We start from the raw sequence: 21,814 nt of genomic DNA on the forward strand, positions 1-21,814 counted from the left end.
TTAGTCCACGTCTGTGAATACCCATGTGTGCATACCTGTGTGGATCAGCATGCTTGCATTCCAAAGGTTTCTCCATGTAATGATCTGCTAGGGAGTGTGGGGGGGCCACAGCCCTGTCCTCCAGGGTGTGAAGCGGGTATGGAGGAGATCAAAACTCCAGACATCCAGAGGCCCCCAGAACACAAGAGACCATGGAAGACCAACAGAGGGGCAGCCGCGCCACTGTTCCAGTAAGAGCTGAGGAGAGTCCCAGATGAGGGCTCGCCCAGCAGCCGCGGAGCAGAAGTCAGGGGGAGTTGCAGTGACGCGCCCGTGAGCTCCGCCGGCCCCCAGCTGTGCCTGAGTGACCGAGCCCCAGGCCGAGAGGCCGGGGGCACCCCACCTCCAAAGGGGCCCGAGCGAGCCCCAGGCCCCGACAAGCGGCCGCCAAGGAGTGAGCCGGTGTGTACCCGGACGCCCACCCCCAGACACAAAGAACCACCAACACACCGACACCTGAGGGAGTCCGCCACCGGCAGGAGAAGTGGTGGTGGGTGGAGATAGGCCTCCAAACCTTGGAGGGCCTGAGGTGTCCCCAGAGAGGTGGCGTCTGATACCCAACCTGACATATAGACACAGACATACAGGCACACACAGACACAAACATCCATTCCCACCCTCATGCTCTCATATGCACTTACTCCACACTCAACCAACGTGGAGACAGACATAAAGAGACGCTGTACACACAATCACACTCCCCAAGCGTACTCTACAAACCGGGTCTAGGTACCCTTGCCCCTGGAGGGGGGAATTGCACCCAGACCCAGGTGGTGTTACCCTTTTCCCTGCGGTGGGGAGAGGCAGACCACCCCGACTCCGCAGCAGCAGGGAGGCCCCACACCCCAGACCGCAGTCGGACGGCCAACTCCTCCTACTAGCCCTCCCGCTCCAGCAGGCCGCAGAGAATGGGGGTGGGAGAAGACTCCAAACCTCCCTCCACCCGCTCATTGTAGTGTTGATGCATATGTGTTCTAAGGTGCAATTAAAACCCAGGAGGGCATGGAGCTACCTGCCAAGGAGCAGCAGGTAAGCGCATAGTCCCTCCTGCTAGCCCTCAATGACTAAGTGTATTTAAAATTGAGAGGTGGGCAACGACGTCAGGGGTGAGGTATACACCCTGATGGTGATTTGGACTCCGTGATTGTGCCCACCCCCAAGATCCTATATGTATGTGTAATGAGAGTGTGAATAATGTGAATGTCTAAGTTGTGGGATAAAATCCTCAGAGCTCTTCAATGGCACGAGCAACTGATTGTGACAACAAGGAAAGGCGATGCAGGGGCCAGGGGGTGTACGGCATTGCAGAATTATAAAAACACAATTGTTGGGCATTACATGCTTTCAATTAGGAATTGATGCCATGGGACTACTTTGAAATTAAAATGTAAAATTATAAAATAGACACAAGTGGGAGAAAAAACTTTCCTGCCCAAAGGGTCAGGTGCTTGAGCACCACCTGGGGTCTATCTGTGCATGTGCCTGTTCAGCACTCTTTCTAAAGTCTGTAACTCCAGTGCCCTCCAGCTGATGGTATTCCCAGGTATGTAGCTATTTTCTTGTGGATGTCACAATAAAACAAACAAAAACACACAATCCCTCACATGGACATCACACATCAGTACCAACAAGCACTTGCTTTATTTCTAGCATCTTGCAAAACAGAAGGTAATTGGTGTTTTGAGTATTTGCTTGGAAAGCATCAAATAAGTGTTAAGTCTGTATGTCATGGTCCTGAATTTTTGACCCAGCATTTTGATTTTTATTGTGCATTTTTACCTTAAGAAGATGATTTAAGTTTGAGCTTTGTGCGGTTTACTCTTGAGTCTCTAGTCTTGTTTGACATTGTTAGGTTGCTTTTGGTGTTTTTTGTTTTGTCCTCATCGACTTCTGTGAAAGTCGGCCTCGTCTCCATGTTTACCTATGTTTCCCCATGTGTCCCTCTCTCCTTCTCTGTTACTCAGCCCGGTCATATCCCACTGTCTAGTTCACATGTCTTAGTCTGGGTCTTACTGTGTGTTACTTCCTGTCTTATTTTGATAGTCTCTTGTCCTTATGTTTTGTTTTGCCTACCCTGTGTATTTAAGTCCTCGGTTTCCTTCTGTTTCCTGTCATGTCGTCAGTCTTCATGTCAGTCTTGCCGCTGAGTTTTCTCTGCGCTGTGTGCTCTGTTTCATTTCTTGTGTCTAGCTTGAAGTTCTGTGTATGTGGTTCATGCCTTGCCACGTCAAGACTTTGTATTTTGTATTTTCATTTGTAACTCCCAGCAATAAAACTGCCTCTTAGTTTAAAAAAAAAAAAAAAGTAATCCCTTACTTTACTCGTTACTCGAAAAAAGTAATCGGATTACAGTAACGCGTTACAAGTAACGCGTTACTGCCCATCTCTGTTTGCCAGTTTGATTTCCTCCCTTCCAAAAACTGAGCAAACTGACTATAACTTGTTTATGAATAGTACCAAACAGAAAATCTTTTTAGATTAAAAAACAAAACAAAAACATTTCACTAAAAGTTTAAGTTTTCAGGTGGGGAAGGGAGGAGTCGGGGGTGGGGGGTCATTTTATTAGCTGATTAAAACCGATGATGTGGCAGCGGTTTAGCCAGATTTGGCTCACAACTGAGGCAACATGAGGCAAGGACAAGCACAGAGCTGCAAAGACATCCTAAAAAAATTGTATTTTTTTTGGTTGAAGACTGCGTGACCTTGTGTGTTTTCAGGGCGCTTAAATTAAAAATTTCAAACTCCAAACGAGATTTTTTTTTTTTTTTTTTTTTTGAGAATTTCAAAAGCAATGGTGAAGGACCATGAACATTTTGCTCTCGAAACTATAGCTGAAAGCTGCTTGTACATATGTAGCACCCTTTAGACGCATACAAATGAAGTTAAGCTTTTAAAAACTACAAAGTAAAAATACACTGAACTATGAAATGTGATGAATTGGTGCAAAAATTGTGCAACTAAAGTTACAATAACCTCTTTATTTTGAGTGTGTGGTAAAGCAGTTTAATTCTAAGTTAATTTTTACAGCCTTAATTTAGCCGTAGAATAAAATTGCTGCTTTGAGTGGCTTACATTAAAAAACAAGTTTAAAGCATTTTTAGAAAACAGTTACGTTATATGATAAGAGTTCTCAGAGATCTCAGTTTTTGTGCCCCATACACAATACAGTTGGAGGAACACCAGTTTTATTAACAACTGAGAACATAAACACTTACTGGGAGTCCTTAATTTGCTACACAAGGCTCAGACATGGTGACCTGCTAAAAGCTAAACCTTAACGCCGAATTTTAACTTAAACATTACTAGTCACTGAAGTCCTTGTGGACTATTCTGTACATGTAGGCAAAAAGTAGAGCTTTAATAAATCAGTATAATTTAAGATATTTTAAGTTAAATGTTCATCTTCTTCTCTCAGAAGAAGATGCTACAGGTTGCTCTAGCATCCTCTTCTGTTACACCCTCTGCATGTCCTTTGCTACATCCATGACCCTCCTCTAAGGTGTTCCTCTGGACTGACAATGCCATATTCAGCATCCTTTGCCTAATATAGCCACTATCTCTCCTCTGCACATGTTCAAACCATCAGCCTTGCTTTTCTAACCTTGACTCCAAACAACTAAACCTGTGCTGTGCATCTGATATATTCATTTCTAATCTTATCCATCCTGGTTACTCCCACTGAACACATTTTTTTGTCAGTGTCACCCTTTCTAAACCTTACACGGCATATATCAATACCACCTTGTAAACCCTTCCTTTCACTCTTGCTGCTATTCTTCTGTCACACCTGTCTCCACCCACCCCACCCTGCCATCAATGTCTTCTTTATCTCTCTTTTCTACTATCTATTGCTTTAAATGGTTTACTACTTGTACTCCTCGCCTACTCTTCACCTTTCCACCTGTCTTCCACTCAGTCAAACACATAATCGGTGTTGCTTCCACTGACTTTCATTCGTTTTCTCTATAGTGCATACCTCCACCGTTCCAGGCTCTCTTAGACCTGCTACTACTACTCTCACCACAGTTCAGTGTTATCTGCAAATATCATAGTCCACAGAGACTCCTCCCCCATTTCATCCGTCAATATTTAATCAATAATGAATGCAATCATTTTAATTAAATGAGGGCTCTGCCTGTATTCACATAGTGAAACAGAAAATGAACTGGTATTTTTCCAGTGATTTTCTTGTCTTATAGACCTCCAAAAGCAGCTTTTATACTATAACCCACATTTACATATTATGTGTACTATTTATCACACACACTCATAAGGACAAACTGGGGGACTGCGACTCAGCACATTGCAAAGAACATCAAGAGGAAAACTGGTAAAATGATCCAATTACACAAAACAACACTGTTTTTCACCAGTTGTAAATGGGACTATAAATTGGATATATAATTCTGTATGTACCCTTAACTTCTATATTCTCAACCAAGTACTGTATTTCAAACTCTGACAACAAATTCTCTTTTTACACTAATAAGCTGTAGAGAGGTTTACAGTAAACAGTAAATTGGACATTTTAAACCCAAACAAATCTGAGGGTGAAGACAATTTAGATTCCTCCCTCCTATTCTTGAGTGCTGATCTAATCGTTGCTTCTGCAGCTCATATTTTTAATTTATAGCTTGCTTCAGGTAAAATTTCAAAAATCTGGAAGGCTGCACAGGTTCTCCCACAGCATAAAGCTGGTCACCCAGGTGAATTAAATAATTACCATCCCAACTCAAAATTGTCTTGCAAAAACCGTAAAGTGCCTAGTAAACGTTCCACTGACACTGTGTCTTGAGTCAAATAACATTTTACAGTCAGAGCAGTCAGGATTTAGATCATGCATCAGCGCAACATCAGCAGCAATTTGTCTTTAATATTATAAAATATTAATATTATATCTCCTTTGCCCTCAGTACATGTGTTCCTCGGGGATCCATTCTTGGGCCTCTTTTAATTCCCCAATAAAAGTAAATATCATCTTTGCATTTTTATGCAGATTACAATAGTTTATATCCCATTGGCTGTTCCATTGATCTGGCCATTGCAAATTTCAGTGTTCTTTAGTTACATTTCAGAATAAAAGAGACTTTCGGCTGCTCACTTATTCACAAGGGGTCGCCACAGCAGGCTTGACCTAACAGATTTTTTAAATCCGTTGCCGTCCTTGATGCAACTCCAAAGCATTGGTGTTGTTGTTGGCTTGTTTTAAACTCTGATACAATTAAGTACATGGTATTTGCAAGGTCACCTAAAAGTATTCATTGTATGCAAACATATGTTCATCATAAAAGATTTCAAAACTGAAACTGTATATTAAACACCTATATTAAACAGAAAATTCAGCTTCTCATTCTATAGTCTTACATTTTGCAGCTACACCCTCTGATTTCACTAGCACACATATATATATATATATATATAATATATATATATACACATACATATACATATATACACATATATATCCCTCAGAACAGCAGCTGAGAGGGATAAGGGAGGGATTTGGACAGCGATAGCTAAAATCTATAATGCTGGTATTGTATTTTACAGGCTGTGTTTGCATTGTGGCATTTCTGCTCTAAACCCATTTGCATCTCTTCCTCTTTGTCTGTGTATGTATGTGTGTGTGCGCTCATATTTGTGTGAAAAAACAAAGAGGCAGTGTGACAGAGGCTGGCAGAAATAAGTGTGCTGTGTTTTCAGAAAGCCCTGTTTTTAGACTGTGACATCTGACGAAGGAGGAGGGGATGAACAGATGTACTTTGCTCATGCATCTGACAGGTGTACCAGAAAGCTCTCTCCCCTCTCCTGACAAGCAAAGCTTGCATTCCTTTTTCCAGATCTCCTCTCTCTTTCCTTTCCTGTCCCTCAGACACAGACCGGCCCACAGTACCTGCAGGTGGGACCTCACTGGTGACTTGAGCAACGTGCCTGGGATCCTATTAAAAAAAGCAACTCAGTGCGCTGTGTTCTCTCAAGTGTAAAGCCTATTTCATTCCCTATGAGCCAAACAGCTTGCAGTCGCTTGACGCTCTGGTGGTTTGTTGCAGATGGAAAATAGAACTGCAGAAGCCTGGGCTTGTTTGTTTTTGCCATTTGGTTGTGATCGAGATACAGTTTGTGGCATGGAGTTGACTTGGCTAAGAACCAAGGCTTTGCACCCTATAAGCTTTTTGTGGACACACCCAAACTTTGGACAGACCAAATTTAAGAGTTTTATCAATTTAGGAGTAATTTATGCAGTTTTTTAAAATTTAAAAGCTTACTCTAGCAAAACTTTGTTTCTCCATTTCAAAATTCTCCCAAATGGCTCACAACTGAGAATCAAAGGTTGCATATTTTGGCCTTGGAGTCTTTCAGCTGTACTGATCCAATTTTGGGATGTTTTTCTGAATTTAAACCTCTCTCTGGAAAAAAAAAAACAACCTTGGGTTTTATTGTGTATTTAAATGCTCTTTGATAATCACACTTTGTTTGTATTTTGGAAAAGTCATTTGAACAAAACTGCCCAGAAAGTCAATGAAACTTTTTGGTTCAAAAGTACTCTTGACACACACAAAACAAGAAACAAGAGCTGAAGGTAAACATTTATCTGAATGAAGTTTTGCTTAAGGGTGCAAATTCATGTACTGCATTTTCCTATTAAAAACCCCCACTTCATTTCCAGTTTGGTATTGGGTTGCAATTAAACCATCAATGGATCTATCTGTTATCCTCACATTCTGAATAACTTCGCAGCTTCTGGACTGGGACTATCTGACCAGAACATAAATGTGGGATGCAGAGTGAGACCCTGTCTGCATAAAAATGATAAAATAATCGGCAACTGCTGCTGTAAACACGCCAAGTTCTGGTTTCCCACTCCATCACGTTTCAGTCAGCAGTAACTCAACATCTACCAATTCCTCCAACTGGTTGTCGCCTCAGCTGCTTGCCTCAAAGTTCAGATTCATGTAAGTGGGCTACTTGTTTGTTCCCTGTCATTGCTACAATTAACAATTACAATTAATGCTAAACTGCTACATCACTTTTCTCATAAAATTAATATTTTTTTCTTTTTTTTAAATCCTATTTGTTTATTTATCAGGGCCAGTCAATATTAATGGATATGAGACTATAATATATGATGCAAATAGCCAGATTCTAGCGAAAGTCACCCATATGGAAAAGATATATATAAATCTTATAAAGTTTGTATCTGTCTTGTGTGAAACTTGTATGAAAAGCATACAAGAGTGAAAACAGATATAAGATCCCTTGAAAAATTATATAAATGAAACTTGTATGTTTTGGATACTTACTAAAACAATATATGTAATGAGAAAGTGACACTTTCATGAGTAAATCATATGAGTCTTATATGATTCACTATATGAAGTAGGCCACATCTTATGCAAGTCTTTTATAAGTTTTTACTATTTCTTTTCCATTCGAATAGGTAACATAAAATTATACAAAGCACAACTGAGAGTATATACAACAGGACACATAATAAAATACAATTACAATGATGTATACAGAGGATGTACCATAATGACTCTATTTCCTTTGCCTTAAAAGAAATGAGAAGTTATTCCAATATTTATTTCCCTTTAGTCACAGCACAATTTGTTCAAAAGTAGTTTCACCTGTGACGAATGTCACAATTTCTTTTAGTGATGGCGCCAGTACCAATCCCACTGACAGTCCTTTGGCAGGGCAACCCTATATATAAAACAAAAATACCATGTTTACAAATCTCAGATCTCTAAAGGTGTTTTTAATCAAAATATGGCTGTCTTCAAAAGTGATTCTGTTGTATTGATTATTGTTCGATCTGTTAATGACCAGGTAGTATCATCAATGTGCTTCATGAAAAGATTCAGACAGAATTGGCTATCAGAAATAATAATTTGCTTGAAATGTAGCCATTTAAATGTTTAAACCGTGTGGCAGGAATTAAAGAGAATTATTTAATTGACGTTAGCTCAATGATTTAAGGGTTAGAACTGGAACATCAAGAAGGTTTTAATCCGGTGGCTGCAGACTCTACATGGAGTTTGCATGCTTTCCCTGTGCATGCGTGGGTTGTTCCAGCTTTTTCCCCACAGTCCAAATACATGCTCATTAGCTTAATTGCTAATCCTAAATCAACCGTACATGGTAACCTAACAGCCTAAGATCAATAAGCAGCTGAGAAAATTGATGGATGATTTTCATAAATTGATTCTTCAAATCTGCACAACAATCAACACTAGAGATTGCTAACATATAACCAGTCAAAATCATCATCAGCATACATAAAACAGTACATCTTCAATCTATGAACTTTTTCTCTTGTTTTATAAAGGCAATGACCTGTCAGGAAGTGGGCTTGGATCTGTATAGTGTTAAAAGTTCCCTTTCTTCCCTGACCTTGATGCAAAGGCTTTGTTCTTTATATATATTTCTACAGAAGGAACTGCAGAATGCCAATTTATTTCTGTGTGTCTAAGTTTTAAGGAGGCGGTACAAAACAGCAGGCTAAATGGACTTTCCTAAAAGAAAATTAAGACCATTAATTTAGTCACAGCTAATACTTTATACTTTGATTAACACAGTGAGAAATCCTTTTAATAAAGACTTCAAATATACCCAAGGCGATACGGAAAACACAAGGAATTTAAATCACAACTGTTCCATGAAGTTTTTGCAAAGCCTTCTTCGGTCCTTGAAGAAATCGAATACAAGCTAAATTCAGCATCCCCAAGACAATGTTAGTCGGATACTCAAGTTAAAACACGGCAAAGGCATTTGTCCATTAATCAAACGTATCTTTCCTTCTCTTCTCTTTATTGATTAATGAAAGATCCAACATGAATGAAATCACAGTACCGGCTCTATCTTTATCATATCTGTCAGTGATGGTAGTGGTGTATCTGCGGCATGGGTTTAATCTTTCCTTTGGAGGCACAGACTCTCGATCAAACAGCAAATCACACTGAGGGCACAGCAGCAGCCCCAAATCCCTGACTTCAACACTGAAAAACGAGGCAAAATATACAGATTCACATGAGATAAGTCTGCAAGCACGAGTGCATGATGGGAATATTTAGTTACTGTGAGGACACAGTAGAGACATTGCTCTGCCCTGGTCTGAATAGCAAACTTTAATCATTATGTGAATCTTGGCTGTCGAACTTGCTGGCAAAATGCCGTTAAGGACATTAAAGGGAGATTCAAACAACCGAGTAAAGGGATTAGTTTCTGAAGGGTAGTCAATGACAAACTGCTCTTCATTAATGGAAATTTCTTGGGTAAATATACATTTTAGAAAAAGTGTGGCTCATTACATTGGCCTAATAGACGTGTCAGATATATATTTTTATAATTTCATCGTGACTAATGTTTTAATTTGACTGGCATTTTGACCTTTCGAGTAACATAATTGTTCCTGTTTCATATTTCAGAGTTGATTGCTTTGCTTTAAATAGCTCGCTGTGTTCTCTTTAAAGAGACCGAATCAGTCCAATTATTTTAAAAGCATATTTCATATGGCCATCAGAGCTTACAATGTGCAGCACATCCTTGATGCATTTATTCTTTTTAAAAGTGGAATTAGAAAGAAATTAAAAGCAAAGTGTATCTGCCATCATGGCTTTGGAAGACTGATGCCTGGGTTGTGGCAACCGCTGCGATCCGAAAATGGCTGTGAAAAGCAAATCTGCATAGGCAAACACAAGCAGAGAACACAGACACACACACCGAGTCTGTCTCTCTCTTGAACAGACAAACACGATGATTCTTATTTCTCTCACAGGGAGAAGTCCAGGTGCTGTAACCTTTTGCTGCTAGTCCTGTCAGAGTGAAAAACCCAGCTGTGTGCTGGGAATGACATACTGCAAATAGGCCTTCAGCTTCTTATTGGCATTCAGCGAGCCCAACACTTCTCTTTTTCTCTTTCTCGATCTCTGTGTCCCCGACTCTCCTCTCTCTCACACACACACACACACACACCTACAGATCCACTTCCCCGCTTGTCACTGTGCATAATGATAAGCCCATCCAGGGCACCATCTTGTGGACATCTCCAACTCTGGTGGTTGTCTAAAACGTCCCTTTTGATTACATTCAATTAAGCAACTGACTAATCAGCTTCAATCAAACGTCTCCGGGTGCTCTTTCTTTAATGGCACAATAGGAGTACCTCAAGAAAAGCAAAAGCTTGTTTAATTTTAACTTTAACACATACCATCATTAGCACTGTCTTTCACAGGGTTCACCGAGACAGACGGAGACGAGGTCTTACATAAATAGATGGTTTTAAAGTTTTAAAGTTACATCAAAGGAATAAGTTTTCAAGCAAGAGCAGAACTCTGCAGGACTTTTTGCATGACTAGCAGCACTAAACGTGACTAACAACACACTGTGCCATGACAAACAGAGCTCTGGTCCTCTCACCCACAGATCCAGCTACCCCCCACCAGTGCATATAAATTAAAAAAAAAAATCCAATGAGTGTACGTATGTGTGCGCTGCTATGATCTGTCCCCAGGGTGTGTAGCGGCGCAAACCCCACTGCCTGTGCTCTGGTGCAGCCATCTGGATCACAGTGGGAAGCACCTGCTCGCAGGCTAACACTTTAACACTGCATCTGCTATGCTCCCCTCGCCAATCATTTCCACCTGAAAACCTTTTCCTCTGTATTAGGAATAAATGTTTTCCCCCAAAAGGCATCAAGTGAATGGATTTCAGAGCAAATGTGTCCTACTTGTTAAGCTTTTCCCCAGATTTTGCTGTCACTTTAATTCAGTTGAAGAAAAAAGGGAGAAGACTTCCTGCTCCTACTCAGTTTTACAAATATAATTCTTTAAAGCTGACCTTAATCGATACTTCTAGATAGAAAGTGGATCAAAATAATTAGCATAATATGAAAGGGGTCAATCATGGTGCCAATTCGTTCACTGTGACCAGTCTTGCTTTTAGGGAGGTAGCTGTATTGATCAGAGGCCTATATCATATCAAACAACTAGCTATGAAAACAGTGAAGACTGAAGTTGCTAAAAAAGACATATTTTACCCAGTAGAGACCAAAACAAGAATTAAAACCAGTGAATTGTAATGTTATTGTCATTTCCATGTGAAAACAAGAACAAGTCATTGTTCAAAACCTTGCCATATCAACTCAAGAAGTGAGGTCAGTATTTAGAGCTTCTTTCTGTTGCCCCCATGTGGCCAAAAATCTCATTGCAACCTTTTCCAAATACTTCCACTCTTATCTATTCATTTCAACTCAATTCTATTTTATTCATTTTGTTTTTTAAATCAAATCACAAAAGCACTCAAGGCACTCAAGGCACTTTATAAAGCCCCTACAATATTACAATGACAAAACAACAATCACACAACCTTCTTTGGGCAAGGACTTGGTGACAGTGGGAAGAAAAAACTCATTTTTAATAGGAAGAAACCTTTGGCAGAACCAGGCTCGTGGAGGGGCAGCCATCTCCTGCCATCAGCTGAGATGGCTGGGAGCTACCCAACTTCATCATAGGTAGTGAAAGCCATCACTCAGGCCAGTATTTCTATCATGTCATCTTCACCTTGAAAATCTAATCTGCCAGGTTATTTATGTCAACACAGCCAAGTGCAGATTTGTTTACCAGCCTCACTTGTGCTCTTACCTCACCCCAAATTTATTGACCAACTAACTCAGTCAGAGGTTGCCACCGAGACAAGCAATCAGCTTGGTGCTCGTACACCCGTGACCTCTGATGTCAAGTTGCTACAGCGGGATGCAGCAGCAGAATACTGATAACGGCTCTCTGCTTGCAGGTGGAGGCAAAAAATCTATAATTCATTTTCAGCTGCCCTTCTGATAGAAATGACGGTGTGAGGCCAACAAATAGAGTTTGTACATTATTAGCTGATGAAATCGCACAGGCGCCAAACAACATAATGCAGTCCACAGAAACAGCAAAACCCAGCTTGATACGACTTGACAAAAATATCACTGTATTCTTTCACTGCAGAACGTTTGGAAAATAAGTAACGGACCGGTGTGTTTGCCTTAGTGGCATGTAGCAATGAGATTGCAATTGCAGCTAACTGATTCTCTCCAGGTGTGTACCTAGGTTGCCAGTAATACCTCTTTACCACCGATGTTCTGCCAGTTCCTAATCTAGAATCAATTTCATGTTTTTCCACCTAACAATATCTGGTGCTGGTGCCAACACAGCATCAGAACCACTATGGGTTTCCAGAAGTTGAGCAATAATTTCCACTCAGTAATATTAGGTTATAAATTCTAATGGCACTATAACTGGCTTGGATGGATGGATGGATGGATGGTTTTAATATATCAAAAGCATACGTAATGCTACCAGTTCATTTTTATAAGTATAGTTTGGTCCATATGAAAGTCAAATCAATAGAAGTCAACAAGTTGTCATGCTAATATAAATTTAATCAAGTACTGGTAGGAGTTAGAAGTTACTGAAATACCTGCAAGCACACATGGGAATACAGTATATAAGGGAGGAAATTGAGTTTGTAGTTCAAACAAACTTAAAAGTTAATATTTGGTTTGGTAACCTTTATTCTCCAACACAGCCTGAACTCTTTTAAGGCAAGCTTTTCTGTAATTTCTTGAAGTAATCTTCAGGAATAGTTCTTTGGGATTTTTGAAGGACAATCCAAAATTCTTTGAATGTTGGCTGCCTTTTGTTCTGTTCTGTCAAGATGATCCCAGACTGCTTCAATGATGGTGAGGTCCAAGCTCCAAAGCAAAAACTCTGAAAGACGTTCAGAAACCCTGGAGTACTGCTCAAGACCATTTTACAAACAGTTACAAGAAAATCAGGCTGCCTAGAACCAAAACATCAAGAAATAATCAGAAAAGTCTCCAGATTCTTCCACAGTACTGTATTTCTTAAAAGTTTGAAAATTAAAACTAAAGGACTATAGGGAATGCAAGTTTTGATAATGTACATCACTCTCACCTTCCAACGTGAGATAAAATAAAACTTTCGAATTGGTTTTTTCAGTTTTTCATCTAATTCGATATAAGATATAAAAATGTTTTTCAAGGGCAGTAAAAGCACAAATATTCTTATTGTTAGGTCATTCTAAACGAATAAAAACGCATAGGCCTTACTCGCACTGGAGGCGAGCATTTCCATCTTCACAAATAGAAGTCACAGTGATCTCCTCTGTGTCTTCATTTGTTCTAAATGAGACACCAAAACATGTCAAAGGGGGGTGAAACCTTGAACTACAAAGAAAAACAAAAATCAAAGAGGGCAGGATGAAATTCGTGTAGTTGGGAGAATTATTTTGAAAAGTTTATTGAAAAATGACTACAAGGTACACAAAGAGTTTTAAAGAGAATCGGTTACTGAAAAGATGAGTCATCTGACATATCAACACTTTATTTTGTTTCATTTAACTTATTGTTCGTGCCATATATAACATTAGAGTTTGAATCTGCTCTAACGTAAGCATTTTCTGAGAATCAATAATGACAATAACGTGTATAAGTCTAAAAGATATTAATAAAATACACAAAGGTGCATAATCTGAAAGAACGTTACAATTGACAGTGTTCAACTCTGTAATTGGATTTGATTTCTTTGTGCACATAATATGCAAAAACCTTGAGTTGCACATGAGATTTCACTCCCATATCAATGCAGCAGGTTCTTGGCAGCTCATCTGTAGTCCTCATTTCGAAGAGAAATGACAAAATGCTGTGAGAGCATATTCAGTCCATCATCTTTGTTCGTGGTAATCACTTATTTTTATACCATTATAGCTGAGAGAAGAGTTGAGCGGCATTGTCGATATTTACAGATTCCTTTGGTGGCTCTCTGACAACCTAAGAAATTTAAAAGTATATATGTTGATAGCAATAGAATTGTTTTAAAAACACAGGTAAAAGAATGTTAAAAGTCCATGATTTCCTCCTTTACCTGTATTTGTTTCTTTGGTTCAGGAGCGACTGACTTTGAAATGCTCTTAACATCCCTCTGGACTTCTGTGAAGATTTGATTTAGACTCTCCACTTTCTCCTTTTTCACTGTATTGATCTGTGATACCGCAATCATGTTAGAGCAGATGCAACAAACACCACGAACAATACATAATACATGTACAAAAACAAAACCCAATAAGCCAAAAAAAAACAAAACCGGGAGTAAGAGATGAAAGAGATCTTACATGTTTGAGTGTTGTTGTGACGGGTTTCACTTTGGTCTTGTTCTTCAAGTGCTTGTTTGCCACTTGAAAGACGTTCTTCTGTTTTTTCCCCTTTTGTTTATTCTTTGCCATTTCACCTGTGGAAAGAACGGCAATCAGCATGGATGCATTTGTGGAAATTATTTACTTTCTCTATCATGTTCTTCCTCCAGTGATTCCCTGTGTTTGTCTGGCAGTCTCTGCGCTGATCACACACTCACAGATTCATAGATTGCTCCTGATTCTAGACGTGCCTGGAAAGCCACCTGATTATCAACACCTCTTTTTACCCCAAAAAGCTCAGTTATGGCCATGGGCCTTAAAACAGTGGTCAAAAAGGTGTAGATGATATCAGAAAATGCTGTAAGTCAAATGAAAACGCACTAATTCAGTCAAGTTTTATAGTGTTATAACTTTTTATATTAACATTTTCCTGCACAACCTGCTCAAAAAACAAAAAAAGCCCTCTCAGTACACAGAGGGCTGATGTTGGAGTTTGATTTATAAACTACATAAATTCACAAATTCTTCCTGCCCAGTGAAGGTGACACACACAACTGCAGATTCTACAAGAGGCATAATAAGCAATAAACACAGCACAACTGAAATCTGCAAAAGGTAAAGACAACAGCAAAAGTATAACCTCCAGGGGGGAAAATATATTGCTTTGTCATTTACATTTTTTTTATTTTAACCTTATTTGGGGACAATGATTTCACCCAATTTAACTGGTGAGTCTGTACATGCAGATTTCATGGTCTGGTGAAAAATGGAATCAAAGTGGATAAGGAGTCATAATGTGGCTGAAGAGCTGGGTGAAAAAAAACAAGCATATCTGTAGCTAAAGGCCTTTGCTGATATTATATGTGTTTTATTTATTTGTTGTTTTTTGTTTTACTTTTCTGGTAGCATATTTAGCCTTCATTTTTGACAGGACAGTAGAGTAAGGCGGTGGTATCGACTTGAGCATGGGCCCCCACAGTAGCATTTCAGCATTTGTATCACCTGCTCAAACCATCTCTTCATATATTCAGACTCTGGGAGGCAGCCAGAATACCTGAAGTAAACCTGCAGGCACATGCTAAGGAGAGGGGAACCAGCTTTATGCTGTGAGGCTACAGAGCTAACCACTACATTACCCAGTCGCTCCAACCTCATCCTTTTTATTGCCTGCACTTCTGGATATACAGCTTATCTGAGTTTGAGTCACGGGGGCAGCAATCTAAGCAGAGAAGCCCAAGCCACCTCTTCCAGCTCATTCTAGGGGGAAACCTAGTCCCTCCCAAGCCAGGTGACAGCTACAGCCTCCACAGTGAGTCCTGGGTCTCCCCCATGTCCAAAACATCTCGCCTAGGAGGCATCCAGGAGGTATCCAAGTCAGATGCCGGAATGACTTTAATCAACCTATTATCTGGGTCTCTGGTGGAAATATGGAACTGCAAAATCTTTATCTTGTGTACATGGGCACAAACTAGCACGTTTGAGACCAGCCAGGGAAAAAACAAAGATCTTGCTCAGGAACATAAAAACGCTTCCATTTAGCTGGGCTCGGGACTGGCACTGGGAGTGCACTAGTCTGTGACCTGTGGTAACGTTATAGGAATTTCCAAAGAAACGGTAAAGCTTAAAGACTAAAATTTATCATCAGTGTGTTGCATTTACACGGAAGGACAGCAAATAGACAACGTGAGAGGGAGACATTGTAAAAACCTGATACACATACAGCAGTGCATAGAAAAGAGTTAAGACAAACAGCCAAGTAGAATACCATCAGAAATATAATAATAACAATAATAATAATATGTATTACGGTCTTTAACGACATGTAATAATATTTCAGGCAAACTGAAATCCAGTGCGGTAACCAGCTAGTTAGCTGAGTGCCTCACATGTTAGCCTGTGTTATAGTACACATAACGACGATGAAACTAAGCGACTTATTTGAGGTTATTTATGTTGGTATAACAGTTCGTAAGTGTACGGCTGTAAGATGTTTATACGCCACTTACCGAACTTCTTCGAAGAGTGGCGTTAAAATCCTCGTGCTACTTGAAAACACCACCGTGCCTTCTTGGTGACGTCATTTGACTGCGACAGAAACGTAACGTTAACGCCCCTGTCACCTGTTTCGAGAGAGTAGCTGACTTTCTTTCTAGGACAAATGAGATAAACGATTATTTAATTTCTTTATATTGTACTGTGAATTAGATAACTAATTCACAGAAACTAAACTTATATATTTATACTCACACCACCATAACTTGTTTTTGCCTGAGATGCATTTCTTCTTTTTTGCTCGCTTTTAGGAACTCCACAGCAGAATATCGGCATCCCCCGTCACACCAACCCACTGCATGTTCTACATGTCTTCTCTAAGATCTTCCTCTTTTCCTCCTGCTGGTAGCTCCATCTTTCAATATATCCGTATTCTGATTTAAAAAAAAAAAAAAAAAACATCCCAGCCTTGCTTTTTTTTTTACCTAATCTGTCCCTCTGATGTACTCATTTCCCATTCTGGTCATTCCCAATGAAACTTTTAACATCTCAATTTCCGCCTCCTGTCTTTTTGTTAGTCCCGCCATCTCCAAACCATACATCATAGCAGGTCTCACTACCATCTTGTAAATCTTCCCTTCACTCTTGGTGCTATACTGCTGTCACAAATCACCCCTGACCCTCGTCTCCAACCGCTTCATCCCGCCTGCACGCCCTTCTTCACGTCTCTTGTGCAGTGACCATTTTTTATTTTGGTTTGTGCAGTCTACACTGTAAAAAAATATTCCGTAGAAAAACAGAAAATGTCCTGGTAATTTTCTGCCAGTACATTTTCTGTTTTTTTACGGAGGTTTGACGGACCTTTCTGTAAATGATAAAACGGAAAATTCTGTAGATTTACAGTATACTCTCTGTACTATTTACGGACATTTCCTTCAGCTATAAAACAGAAAATTCCGTTTATTCACAGTATATTTTCTGTATCATTAACTGATATTTTCCGTTAATAGAAAAATTGAAATTTCTGTTTATATTACTATTTCCAAGCACTTCTTTTCACTGTAACTCATTAAATATAGTTCTTTATATCCTTAAACGTACATTTCTATGCAATTACAACCTAGTACACCATGTACTCAAAAATTCATAAATTAAAACTTAAATTAATTTGTGCTTCGTACACAACAACATTGGTACAATTAATGTTAAATATTCTTTTATTCTCCTTAACTCAAACACTATACTTAAATATAATGACAGCATCCATCTTGTCATAAAACTACTAAACAGCTGATACATGAACAAAATAACTCACAAGCTTTCAAATTTGAGCATTTTTATTTCCTTGAAATCAGGTTGCCCTCATGTAAATGTGTTTATTTACATTCATTCAAGTGGCTACCAAGTGTTTTCTTCAAACAGGACACCTGACAAACAAAAACTGTCATATTTAACGACATGTTCACATTTAATAATATCCAGAGTACCTTTTAGTTAGAATCACTGCCTTGTGGTAGTTTTGCCTCAGCCAAATGGTTAAGGTGTGGTTTACATCCATCTCTGTCCACTTATGATACAGTATACACATGTAGTCAGTTATAGCCAAACACCTTTGATTACTGAATTGCATTCACTTCATTAATGAAGTGAATGTAATTCACATTTGCGTGAACATTTGTCTGAGATTAACTCTTTGGGCTCTTTACCTTACAATATAACATACTTGAGTCAAAATTTGTTGACTGTTTAAGTGGTGCCACATGAATACAACTGAACAGATCTAAAGAAGATGTTCCTGAACTTTGGGTTTATTCGAACAGGACTGATGGATAACCACAGGACTTTTCCCCATATGATAACTACAACACATAATAAATTAAGACAGATTACTGTCCCAAACTTAAAGATAAAAGTGTATTTACGGGACTTGTTTTGTCAGTGAGGAGCAAAGTATAATTAGAAGTGCTTGTTCTGATGAAAAGTTAAACTGTAAACAGCAGCATAGTGAATAAGGATCTGTGTCCACGAATCCTCAGCAGTGACAACACTTAAACATCATAGTTCAAAATCCTTAATGCACACCTTTTTCTCCACGGTGTTCAAATTCTCTAAGCTGGTTAAGTAGAGGAAAAAGTCTGACATATTTCATGACCATTAAATGTTAGACAAGGCTCTGAAAACGAGGTTACAGTTACAAACAAAAACCTCTGCTTGTGCGCACAGACCCTAAATCACAACAAATAAGACAATAGTAAGACAAATTACTACAAAGTCTTGTTACCGCTCTTCATATAACAGTGTGACAAAGTCCTGAATGCAGCCTGCATGTTAGTACATCAAGGTCCATCTGAGCTTTAAGTAAAATACACTCAGCTTTTCCTTGGATTTTAAGAGTTGCTCAGTTCATACAGGAACTGCAGCAGTCGGAGTTAACGTGTCGCTGTGTTGCTCCTCCGTGTCAGCCATTGAGACTAGTCGCAATTTATTCTGAGGAAAAAAAGAGAAACAACAAGACATTTTTAAAAAGTTTGTATTTTTATAATTTTTTGTTACCTAGAGCATAAACAACATAAACAAAAAAAGGATTAGGGCTGTGCGATATGACGATATATATCAGATTACGATATAAAAATGTCTATCGTTTCATATTATACACTATTCTTTGTTTTGTGGTGTTGCAAAATAAACTGTTTACGGCAATATTTTTTTCATGGTTTTGATGGTCACTGTAGTTGCTATATTATTTCTTAAAGTTCTCTCCTTCTCTTATACTTAAAATAACCACACTATGGACGGACAAGTGACTGTTTTTAACGCGTACTTTCGTTACCAACAATGAGGATAAAACCATCGTGTGGCTCCGCCGTCCGCTTGTTTATTTTCCACATAAACCTTTCACAATAAAGCTCAAGTTTCTGTTGAGACTTTTCAAACTAAACTGAAATGATATACATTATTCTCAAACATAAAATTTCAGAATATGCATCAAACAAATGACCTCAAATAAAAACATCAAGTAACTATAAATGGCGCTTACAGTCACCACGCAGATGAAGGCACAGAGAATACCAGCATGGCCAGCAAGGATGAGGCAGAACCAGAAGGACCAGTCAAAAGAAATCGAGGACCTTATTGTTAAATGAGGGGCTACCTCTGTAGCATGGACATGGTTTGGTTATGAAAAGTCTGACACGCCCCAGAAAACTGTACTATGCAAATTATGCCACAAACTGGTCCCCACCACCACTCGAACACGACAAACCTCTTTAACCACCTACACAAGAATCACATGAAAGAGTTTCGAGAGAGTTTACGAATGAAAAGCAAAAAAGAGTCGTCAGGTGCTCAAAATAATCCTTAGACGTTAGAACAGGCTTTTCCTTGCAGCACGCCGTCTAATAAATACTCAGAAAGAAAATGGCGGCCATTTAAACTCATGTCTAAAAATGTATAGTTTCATGCATCGGTCAAAACACTCGACTCCTGGTACACGACGCCCAACTGAAAACATTTCACATAAGTCGAGTTGCCCGAGAATCACAGAATTTACAGAAAATGCACTATTTTGTGATATATATCGTTATCAGGAGAGATACGTCTTATATTGGGATATGAGACTTTGGTCATATCACGCAGCCCTACAAAGGATTATAATTCACGTAGAGTTGCATACACATAACACCATTCTGTTGCAACAAAAGCAGTTTATAATTAAAGTAACATACATACCTTGAAAAACTAAATCAACCACAACATTAAACTCACCTTGTGTTTGTAGAGAAGGTGATCAGGGTTTTTCTTCATTTCCTGAGACCAGCTGCTCTGGATCATCACCAGCTTGTATCTTCATCTTTTTTTTCACTCGGGGAAGTCTTTCCTTTTCTTGGCCATTGCTCTGCACTGGAAAACCAAAGTGTGTGATCAAAGGTGAAATAAGGGTTATTTTTCCACTGCAGGACTTAAAGTGCTTCAAGTAGTGATAGCTGTTGATCCATTTCTCAAATAATCTGTAAGGATCTGGATTTTTAAGAAAGATACAAATATCTCTGCTTATATTTGGCTAAAAGCTTGATATAGACAAGGCATATAGAGCCCCTGCACACCAGCACTGCGCTTACATTATAGTTCAATCAAGAAATAGTTATTATTGATTTATTATTGAATTTTTTTAGTAATAATTTTTAGTATTTAATCACATTAGCACAGTGGGGTGACAAAAATATTCCACATACAAGAAATGCTGCTCAGCATTTCATAAATTACATTTTCAACAAATGTTGGAGTAAAAACACAGTTACAGGGAAAATGTGTCTGTCTGTAAATATTAACTAAACATTTCTATGTGCTACAAAATAGACATACTGTAATTGTAAATGTGCTGAGGTGAAACTATACTTTCAATAATTTTACCACTACAGTCTGTTAACCACCGAAATAATCTATGCTGGTCAGCTAGCTAAAAGTCTTTACTTTAGCAGCCCAAATCAGAGGCTAACATTAGCATTTGCTAGCGTCAGCCAGGAAGGTCTGAGGCTTAAACTAGGGTTAGTGTAACTTTGCCTGAAACCCTTTAAAGTGTACAGTAGAGCCAACTGTAAAACACAGGTATTGATACAGTACTTATTAGAGTCCTAGAATAATTTCTAGAACCATGAAGTTCTCACTTTCCCAGTTATCCACATCGCTGACTTTCGCTAATTAGCTAGTTAGCAGTCACAGCTGTGTAATACCCAGAGAGACACAGACAGCTAACTATAATATTTATGAAAACTGGTTCAGCCACTGAAGGGCAAAACTGGTGGTATCACAGTAAAAATTATTTTAACATTAACTAAAATAAAGCTTAAGTCATGTTAAACCTAAATAACAATTATTTTAAAAAATGAGTCAGCAAAATATTCCTGACTTGTCTGGAGACAGCCGAAACCAGTTAACAAATAAATTAACAATTCTTTCTAAATAAAAACACGGAGTCTTTTGAAAAAACATTATTTTAATAAAACGAAACATGAGTTTTAATACTTACCACAGAAATTTGAAGGCAGTTTCTCCAACTTCAGAATCCAAAATCCAGATGAAGCCTGAAAGAAGCCTAATGGCTGCTCTTGCGCTTACTTTTCCCTCCTTTTCAGGTTCTTTTTCCCACAATGCATTGCAGTAGTTGAGAAATACAGAAAAATACCTGTAAATGACTAATACGGAAAATTCCTTCACGTTTATACAGTAGATTGTACTGTATTTTTACGGATTTTTTTTACAGTGTATTATTATGTCCTCTTGCACAGTCGCGTTTTCGTTTTTTCCTTTGGACCAGTTCATACGCACCTGTTCATTATCGGTGAATACTGTCTCATTTGACTTTGATTTGTAGGCTAAATATTTATATGTATTATAGTCTGAAATAATAATAGAGCAAACTGGCCTTTAGTCCCTGTTTTGCGCCTTGATGAACTGTGCATATCAGATATATGTCCTATCATTTCTTGCTCCTGAGGCAGAAGGAGCGAGATAATCAGTGAAGCAGAGGTTAAGCCAGTCGCCCCAACCACTGAGCAAACTCATCAGTTCGTTTTAAAGCTTCACGGAT

General features: G+C 38.9%; 1 protein-coding gene across 1 annotated transcript; it reads right to left on the bottom strand.

Annotated features, from left to right (window-relative positions):
• Positions 1 to 12,467: 12,467 nt before the first annotated feature.
• On the bottom strand, positions 12,468 to 16,396 carry rbis (ribosomal biogenesis factor). The gene is made up of 4 exons (XM_085419052.1): positions 16,242 to 16,396; positions 14,215 to 14,330; positions 13,968 to 14,084; positions 12,468 to 13,873 (listed from the first exon to the last, which is right to left on the bottom strand). The coding sequence occupies exons 2-4, from the start codon at positions 14,323 to 14,325 to the stop codon at positions 13,805 to 13,807; spliced, it is 297 nt and encodes a 98-aa protein (XP_085275178.1). The 5' UTR covers positions 14,326 to 14,330; positions 16,242 to 16,396; the 3' UTR covers positions 12,468 to 13,804.
• Positions 16,397 to 21,814: the final 5,418 nt, after the last annotated feature.

Source organism: Rhamphochromis longiceps, linkage group LG9 (assembly GCF_057381845.1).
Source record: "Rhamphochromis longiceps isolate RC_006_pf linkage group LG9, R_longiceps_female_GT1.1, whole genome shotgun sequence".
Classification (NCBI taxonomy): domain Eukaryota; kingdom Metazoa; phylum Chordata; class Actinopteri; order Cichliformes; family Cichlidae; genus Rhamphochromis; species Rhamphochromis longiceps.